The sequence below is a fragment of the Coenobita brevimanus genome, chromosome 33 (assembly GCF_032717465.1).
Source record: "Coenobita brevimanus isolate Jiangsu-jjx chromosome 33, ASM3271746v2, whole genome shotgun sequence".
Taxonomy (NCBI): Eukaryota; Metazoa; Arthropoda; class Malacostraca; order Decapoda; family Coenobitidae; genus Coenobita; species Coenobita brevimanus.
In genome coordinates, this window is record NC_136986.1 from 1,106,277 (window position 1) to 1,115,968 (window position 9,692).

The window sequence follows — 9,692 nt, forward strand, 5'->3', positions numbered from 1 at the left end:
GTTTATTTCCAATAATTCAGTTTAAATCTCTTGTCATCTGCGGAAAATTTTTATTCATCTCAGAATATAACTCTTGGAAGACTTGGAATTAGTGATGACTCGTTCACTACTAGGAATTTATCCGCAACTGGGTAAAAGTGCTTGGAGGTTGCAAAACAGAATATGTAAGATATCATTCTTGTGAAATAAATAGCTTCTTTACTACAATGACATCTTTTAAAATATTGCTATCTTCAGTTATTGTGGCTCACATTTCATGTATAAAACATATTAAGCCAGAAGATAAAATTCTCTTACCCACCTGCGATATAATCCTTAAACATTTATCAATCTGAGGTGTGTAGGGGGCATCATGAGGGACTGGCCAGGCTAACAAAAGCTGTAGCAGCTTTTCCTTGCCTATATACAAGGGGGAAGTGCCATCTAGTTTAGCAAAGTTCCGGGATATTATCAGCTGCAGGGTTAGACGGGCAGCAAGATGGGCACTTCTGAAATAAACACATAAAATAGTAAAAAATATTAATTAACCCAGACGCTTTCCCCACGTACAAACAGCATGAGGAGTGATATATAAGGTCGGAATATCAGGTACTAGGAGAATAATGCATAGCATGCCCAGTAGAATGGGTCACAGAATCATTCGTACATCATTCAGTCCTCTGGAATCCTGGCGCTTAGTCACATGCCAAGCCATCTACACGTTTTTTCTCCTTCAAATTCAGCCGACGAATGGCTTTTCAACTGGCTGTTGATATTAAAAGGCAAAAAACGAATAAGAGCATATTCCGTATTAATAAACAACTTTATGACCTTCACGTGAATGAACCACTCCTGCGAGTAAGGACGTAAATAATGGTTCATTTACGCTCAAACCAGGAAATATTTATTCAGCTGAGAGACATATGGACAATGAAACGATGAAACAATGGCTGTACAACATCTCTCTCTCTCTCTCTCTCTCTCTCTCTCTCTCTCTCTCTTTTCCAAGTCTTTCATTTTCAATGTTTCTTTTAATTCCTTTACTTGGAGGACGCATTTCCTATTTAGTTCTACTTAAAGTCAGATCACTGTATTCAGCCTGATATGAAGGGATTATTGAAAGCTGTATCTGGCTTTTCAGCCTCTAAAGGTGTATAATCGTGTGGGGATCGTAAGATGTTAACATAAGGTATTTAGCCCTTTCAGGTCTCAAATAGGTCCCAAGGTCACGTTTGACGGACGCATTTTTTGGGAAAAAGTCAAGGCTTGCAAATAAAGAAAAAAAAAATATCATATTCATGCACAAGGAAGTAATACACATCTGCCTGTAAAACATTAGAGCTCTAGTCGCCATATAAGTGCTGCAAAAATGATGGGAAGTTGCGTAGCAAGTGGTGTGTGGTAGCGTGTGAGTATTGCCATCTCGGTGGGTAGGCGATTTCTTGGTTCGTAGGCGACATGATTGCTTTGTTTTTTTCCACATTTTTCCATTAAAAAAAAAACAGTGCTCTGATATATGTACTGTACTGTATATTATATCTCACGTGATTTGTGAATGATTCTTGAGATGTTTTCTTTACAAACAACAAACTAAACAGTTACAAGATCCTTATAAAACACTCACTTACTAGTTACTACTAATTTATTTTACTTTGCTCTTATTTTGCTTAGTGCTGTCCAAGGCTGTGGGGATGAGGACATGAGGGTAAGCCTACAAGCTTGCCTTTTGTATGTACGGTACATATGTTTATTTCATTGTTGCTATCCTGTGTACTTACAGGCAACAGTACAGGTAGAGACAGTGATCAAATACTTATTATTTCTCAAAATTTACGGTGTTATAAGTATAACCAGGAAATGTGAGAAACTCATGAAATAAAAATCAGAAAAAAGTAAGGAGATACGAACAATCATTTGTCAGTGAAAAAGGCAACACTCGCTGCACGTGTGTCTGCCTGGTAACAAAAATAAATGCATGGTGCGTGTATAAAAGGCTACAGAAACAACCTTAGAAACCTAAAATCTTAAATCTGTATATATTTTCCCTGAATCAGACACTCTAACACCCAGGAAATGAATAAATATGTGAGACATACAACGAAGAAATCTCTTGCTTGCCTGTGACGCGGTAGCTACAGTATGTGCGTAAGCAGGAGGCAGGGGGTGGGAGACCGGAGGAAGAGTGGAGGGTGGAGGGTGGGAGGTAGAGGATTGGGGGATCGGTGGGAGGCAGGAGGGTGGAGGATGTACGGGGTGGGGGATTGGAGGGAGAGTGGTGGGTGGAAGGGTTGGAGGTAGAGGGGTGGGGGATCGGTGGGTGGTAGGGGGATGAAGGAAGGGGGATATGAAAGGGAGGAGGGAGGTGAGAGCTATGTATCCTCCAGAGCAGTAAAAATATATTGCAAACAATATTCTTTTGCTAAATGAACTGTCTGAAACCAAAAGAGTAAAAAATATTGCCAGATCAACAGTATAATAGAACCAATATGTGCAACCCAACCCCCCCTCCATGATTAGCTCTTCCCAGATGGTGTAAACTAAAATATTGTGATCTACACATGCCTGGTAGAAGCAGAGGGGTCTGGGGAGCGGCTTGTATCCTTATTTCATTCACCAGCCTCACGCAACAGTTTTCACTCATGCCTAAATATGCTGCCACGGGAGTGGCTAGGAGACCCCTACCGAGAAAGCCATTATAGTGGCCAGGAGACCTGAAAGGGTTAGTGAACAAATGTAGCATGAAAACTAACCTGAACTGTGGCGATTTAGTCCACGGTTTCTTAGTTTAGAGGTTTCTGTCACTATTCCACCGAATATTTTATTGCAAAGGAAAAATCAATTATAAACGCATTGTATTATCTTTCTGTTATAACTGACAGTAATGCCAGACAGTATTCTTAGTTCCCTCTGAATGACATGTAGCAGACTTAGTTCATATAACAGGGGTCACTGATGAAATAGCTATTGTGGCCCGTATTATCGTTGGCTAAGGAAGCTCCATAACATCATTTCATAAGCGATTTATTTTGGTTATTGCAATTTACTGTTATACTCCGTGTTATATAAATCCTCCAAACATCGCCGTACTCTGCATAAATAACGTACAAAAGAATATTAATCAGCCACACCCAAAAATAAATCGCTAGGAATGAAGTGTTAGGGAGCTTTCTTACCCAGCAAGAATACGGCCTGTGTCTGAATGAGATGCATTGCTCTGCGAAACAGACTAAATATAATGGAAGAACTCTTTCGCTATTCCGGAAAACTGTATCAGTGTGTTTACCGCCATTTTCTAAAACTCTCGGATACGTATGATAAAGTTTTGGAAATCCAGAACCATAGGCAAAAATGTGTTTATGAAATATTGTGAAAAATTACAAAAGAAGAGAAAAAAATCTTCATAAGTTTTGCTCAGTTATAGTTATAATTTGTGTTCCTCCAGCTTTATTTGTCCATAAACTATTGCCATGACTCTTTGTGAGGTCAAAACATCAAACGAATTATCCCCATACAGAATCATAGTTTGTCTTCTCCGGATAATAAGTAATTGTTTTAAGTAATTACATCACATGGAAGTCACTGCTATAAATGGTCGAGAATAAATACAGTCGACAAAAGCACTAGCCAGACCCCTACGTTCTACTGTTACCTTCAGTCCGGTGACATTTGACTTTTCATCCATGCTGTCTCCAAGCAATGTCATTCAGGTCTGGAGAGATTTTTCAAACAGGTGAGGACGGATCGGTCATCCATTTACCCCTTCATGACAAGAGATCTGCCTAAAGCCGACCAATGTCGTCTGAGGAAACATGAATAAATGAAACAAATACATTCGAGGACCGAATGCTAGTCGCCTGCCAAAATATGTCGTTGGATAAGTTACAAATTACTCACAAAATAAAGGTGAAGATTCACAAAACTCTACGGAATTCAGTCACCGCGCTTCGCAACAAAGTCCGTCCATATTAAAAAACATATGGCGGCTGACATTCGGCCGCCACTGATCAAATCCACACCAAAAGTAATAGGATTCTGTACATCACAGACACACAGACGCTAAAAAAAAAAGATTATCTCTCCACCTTGCTAAAGGCGGACGGTAATGAGGTTTAAGAAACGGTCCCTGGGTGATAATTATCGTTATCTATCTGTGGCCGAGTCTGTAGAAAGGTGTCCTTATATCCCAATGGATGCGGGTTCAAATCCCTGCTGGGGCAGGGAACAGTTTATGGATTTGAATTTTGTTAAAAAGCAGACTTTACTGATCTGCTATCAGACCCGCTAACATGTTGAAACGACAACTTCGCTGATACCAGTACACCAGTCCTGTGTGAGACACCCTTAGCATGTTTTAAATATGGATGGCGGATGTTAGTGCCGAATTGGTGACATGTGAAGGTGTATGGAGCAGTATATAGAGGAACTGCTGGACTTCAAGGAACGGGATCTGATGCTTACGCCCTGATTCGAACACATTTTGAAATATCATGATGTTAAATAATCTTACTTGAAACAGTAACGTAAGACAATGTATAATATACGGTATGTAAAGAACAAAAAGTATTCGTAAATAATTGATAATGCCGATACATTTTCCTTTTCTTTTTCATTTGTTCATATACAGTACAATAGTTATTTTTTTTCTACTGCAAATGTATATGACAAAAGATTTACAAACATAAAAGAATCAGATTTATTCATGCAAGCAACCCAGTAACTTTAATTATCATATATCAGTCAACGTATCTCCGAAATACCAAAAAATTATGTAACAAGTCATCACCCATTCCCCCACTAAAATCTTCAGACGGTAACATTACAAATGACTCACTTGGTAAAGCGAATATCCTTACTAGTACATCTGCAAGAATTGCTACGTTGCAAGAAGTCAGCTGCAACGTCCCAGTACTAGAACTTGACTCCCGAAAATGCTCCACTTACTGTAAAATACAGTCTAGATACATACAATCCATTCTAGACAATTTACGAACCAACAAAGCTCCAGGCCCAGGTCGAATTCCTCCAATTGTTTTGAAAAAGTGCTCCCCAGAACTTGCTTATGTTCTAGCTAAATTATTCAGGCTATGCTTACGTACTTCTTCAGTCCCTAATTCTTGGAAGGAAGCCAATACTAACCCAGTTCTGAAAAAAAGGAAGTTTCTCTGATCCCTCCGATTACAGACCAATATCTATCAGGTCTTCTCTTGGTAAAGTGTTTGAAATTACAGTGAATAAGCACATGATTAAACATACTGAATTCAACAGCTTAATTATTAGTGATAGGCAGTATGGTTCTCGCCACGAAAGATCCACTATTGATATACTCAGTCTCCTGACTCACACGATCCACCAGTCATTTGTCCAACATGGAGAAACTGATGCAGTAGCCTTTGACATTTCTAAAGCTTTTGACAGAATGTGGCACCATTCCTGCTATCTAAACTCCCATGCAATGTACTAACATTTTTTGTTTTTATGATTTCCTCATACATTTCAGCGACAGAAATATAAAAGTAGATAATGTATATTCAAATATCCTTCAATGACCAACGGCGTGGGACAAGGATCAGTTCTGGCTCGAACCATATTCGTAATTCATATTAATGATCTCTTATCTGTCACTCATAATCAGTTCATTCATATGCAGATGACTCAACACTTCACAGTTCATTCACAGTTAAACACCTGTTCACAAATTTTCATCTCTATAACTCACAACTCAGTACAGCCATCTTCATATATATCAAGACTTATCTAGGATGACTGAATGAGGACAAAATAACCTTGTGTCATTTAATGCTAGTAAAACCAAATATACACAGTTTACTAATAGACAGATAGTGCCAGATTCCTATATTATCTTCAGTGCCACTAATATTCCTATCTCCAAAAGCATTGAAATTCTCGGTGTTTCACTTAACAATGCCCTCACCTGGACCTTTCATGTCAGATAATTTGCTAAAGCTGCCTCAGAGAAATTTGGATTATTGTGCAGAGTTCGTAGCTTCTTCACTGATGAGCAGTTAGCAATTGTTTATAAGAGTCATGTGCGCTCTCAGCTGGAATACTCCTCACCCTTGTGGAATAGGACAGGTTGCACTAAAACAACTAGACAATATCGAAATATAGCTCTTAGAATTATCAGTAACCTTGATATTAAAAATAGACTGCCTCCCCTACAGGTAAGATGTAGTATTTTCTACCTTCTATTATTTTACAGATACTTTTAAGGCAAATGCCCAGACGAAGTTGCATCCATTGTGTCACCTTTCCATGCCTTCCCTTGTGGTACAGCTCCGTTCAGAAGTTCGTACTACACCCATTGTTTAAAGCGCTAGTCCCGGCCCCTCCTTCCCCGGCGACAGGTTACAGCTTCGAACCTCCCACGAGCATCCAGAATTTGGTTAGTATCGAAGCAGTGTCATTCGCTTACCAACTGTTAAATGAAATGAAAATGTTATTTTCATACTCGTAGATATCATTCGATCTTACTGCTGATTTAATTATGAAAGTATGTTTATATTCGCCTGCCTCACAAAATATAATACAATAATAAATAGCAGAAAAAGCACGTAGCCTACCAGAATATGAGAAGGTCGGCTATGAAGCAATGTAATTATGCAAGCTAGTGAGTTATCATGTGTTACTCCCTAGACATGGGCAGTATTTCAGCGAACCATCTTAGCTCAGTATCTATGAACGGTTCTGCAGCTTCAATGAAAATCCAAGCAGCCAAAAATAATTGTATGCAATCAAGATCTTCAAACATTTAAGAAATATCTGAACAGCTAAAACTCATATTCATACTCAAAACTAGATGAAGATGATTGGTGGAGTCTAAAGAATAATGGAAATCACATGTTTTAAGATGAAGTAGCTTACATGATATTTCCCCTACATAACCGTAGCTCTCTCTCTCTCTCTCTCTCTCTCTCTCTCTCTCTCTCTGGGGTGTGGAAGGGGGGGAGGGGGGTTCAGCCGAGGTATTTTGGCTATTCTCTGCTCATAAGCTTCACGTGCCCCAGTAAGTCGACATGAATCGGCGAGACGACAAATTCGTGCTTAGAGGTCAAATTATCGCTCTACATGATAATGGCTTTTCCATCAGGGCAATAGCGCATCAGCTTTGCCTCACTACAAAAACTGTAATGAAGTGGATAAAGAGATGGGAGGAGAGTGGCAACCTTCAGAACCAACGTAAGTCATAAGTCTTTTGTATTACAGTAGTGTTATACTAATAATGAATAATTGTGAACAATAGCTCCCCGTTATATTCCAGTGCTAATAGAAACTAAAAGTAGTTTTCGGTCCCTATGGAAGATTTCAGTGAAAATAGCTACGGTATATACAGTAGCGTAGGAAGGGGGCAGAGGGTGGGAGTGGGGTTGCAACCTTCTCGAGTATGAGTTTCTGGGAGGGTGGCAAATTACATCCTGAGTATATAATAAACGTTCCCATTTTACTTTTTGACGTGGTGTGGGTGACTAATGGAAAGAATCTGCAACGGGTGTAAAAATAGTAAAAATTATTATGCATTATTTCCATGGCCAGGTATCCCCTACACTACATCCACAATTACTAGTGGCTGCCAGAGCCAGTGGGCGGCGTCACGCACGGTGGCCGATGTTCACTTCACTTCTTTTGTTGTTTTTTTCACGTCCACACACCTCACACCTGAATATTCATTATGCCTAGTAAATACATGACTTACACGCAATATATAATGTTCCGTGATACTTTCCCAGCCAATGTTTGCTGGACTTTGTCTTGGTGTTTCACAAAATGTCAGATATCGGTTCAGTGATGCATTGTCCACCCAGGGTGTGGGGGTGGGGATATGGAGGTGTGGGTGTGGGTGTGGGTGTGGGTGTGGGTGTGTGGATGTGAGTGTAGGAGTATGGGAATGGATGTGGGGGTGTGGAGGTGGCTTTGTGTGTGTGTGTGTGTGTGTGTGTGTGTGTGTGTGTGTGTGTGTGTGTGTGTGTGTGTGTGTGTAATCTCTTGAAACTCTTTGTATTGCATAAGGGCGAAAATTATAGATTAAGGGCTTTGAAAATGGGACTTCTCTTGGAATGTGTGTGGAATGCGTAAAATGGGTTGAAAAAGGAATATTATGAATTGAGAAACTGTTGGTGTGAGGAAGCTTGTTGATAACATTTAAGTATATAGTTGGCATTATCATGAAGAGAGAATGGATCTTGATAAGGTGGTGAAAAAGTAAATTCGAGTTTGAAAGCGGGCGAAGGTTAGGATGTTGTAATTGTTGTTATTGCAACCCCAGATTCATCTCGTTGCGATCCCAGTGGAAATCGGAAGCTTCTACCGGTCGCATCCATAAGTCTTAAGTTGAGGTTATATTGAAAGACCGTGTTGCAACAGTGATGTGCATGTGGTGAATGAATGTGCTGTGGCGCAGGGGGCTGCCTTGCAGTGTGGGCAAAGCAACTTGTTTGTGACTTGTATTTTGTGTCGGAATCGTGGCAGGGAACGGTGGTGACCACGTCTCAGTCTGACTACACTCATTATTTTTTTTTTTACTGAGGTGAAGATGCACTTGACAGGTTGGTGATGACTGGCTGAATGCGACATGTCCGAATAACATCGTTGTATTTCAAATAATTACCAAGTAACGTGGCATTACCTGGTGAGGCGGTGGCTCAATCGGTAGAGAGGTGGCCTGCAGTCCCACCGGACCCAGGTTCGAATCCCGGCTGGGGCAGGGAACAGTTTAAGGATTTGAATTTCATTAAATCAGGCTTTACTGATCTACCAGAAGACCCGCCGACATGTCGTAAAAGTACCCCCGCTAATACCAATACACCAGTCCTGTATGAGACAGCCCTAGCATGTATTCAATATGGACGGTGGGTGTTAGCGCCGAAGTGGTGACATGTAGAGGTGTATGGTATGTAGGAGGACTGCTGGGCCTTGATAACAGGCTGTGAAGCCTATGCCCAGAGTCGGACACATAAAAAAAAAAATCATTTGAAATATAAGGATGAAATTCACACATGTTGCATTCAGCCAATCATCACCAACCTGTCAAGTGCATTTTCGCCTCAATTAAAAAAAAATACTGAGTATAGGTGTGCTCGCGTCTCTCTGGGTAGGGAACTTTCTAAAGTGTGAATGTCTGGTGGTGGTTCACGAGGGACGTTGTTTGGCTGAAGGGCTTGGATGGCTATGGTGCCTAACAGCTAGATGTTATGCACTGTATGTGTCTGTGATTTACAGTGTTGGGAGATCTGTGATTTGTATTGTTCGATGGAGAGGTGCTATGTTGCCAAGATGCTCTATGTTCTGTTGGGCAGTTGTTCGTTTGTTTATTTTTTGATGGAGGTGATGCAACATGAAACTGCAAGGGTGGGATGGGCATTGAGTGGACGTAATTCACTGTGTGTCTCTGGTATTCAAATGATCTTTTACAATATTTTTGCTTCTTGGTGAAACTGATCTATAATTATGATTTTGATGCATAGTGTACTTATTCTTTAAGGCTTTGTTTTGTGATGATGAAGCTTATCCATGTCAGATTCATGTCAGACCAAAGTATGCGGATTACACACACTTTCCAGGTTTAATACATAGTGCGCTGATTTATAATCTTTCTTCTTAACTCTGCTGACTCCCTTTGGCCTCTCTCTCTCTCTCTCTCTCTCTCTCTCTCTCTCTCTCTCTCTCTCTCTCTCTCTCTCTCTCCACACACACACACA

At 40.3% G+C, this 9,692-nt stretch overlaps 1 protein-coding gene across 1 annotated transcript in view; it reads right to left on the minus strand.

Moving 5' to 3' along the window:
• Positions 1–9,692, minus strand: part of LOC145395709 (ionotropic receptor 93a-like) — a 51,642-nt gene that overhangs the window by 23,033 nt on the left and 18,917 nt on the right. Inside the window, exon 7 of the mRNA XM_080269249.1 lies at positions 302–488. Coding sequence (XP_080125375.1) covers positions 302–488 — 187 coding nt within the window. The remainder of the gene's footprint in view (positions 1–301; positions 489–9,692) is intronic.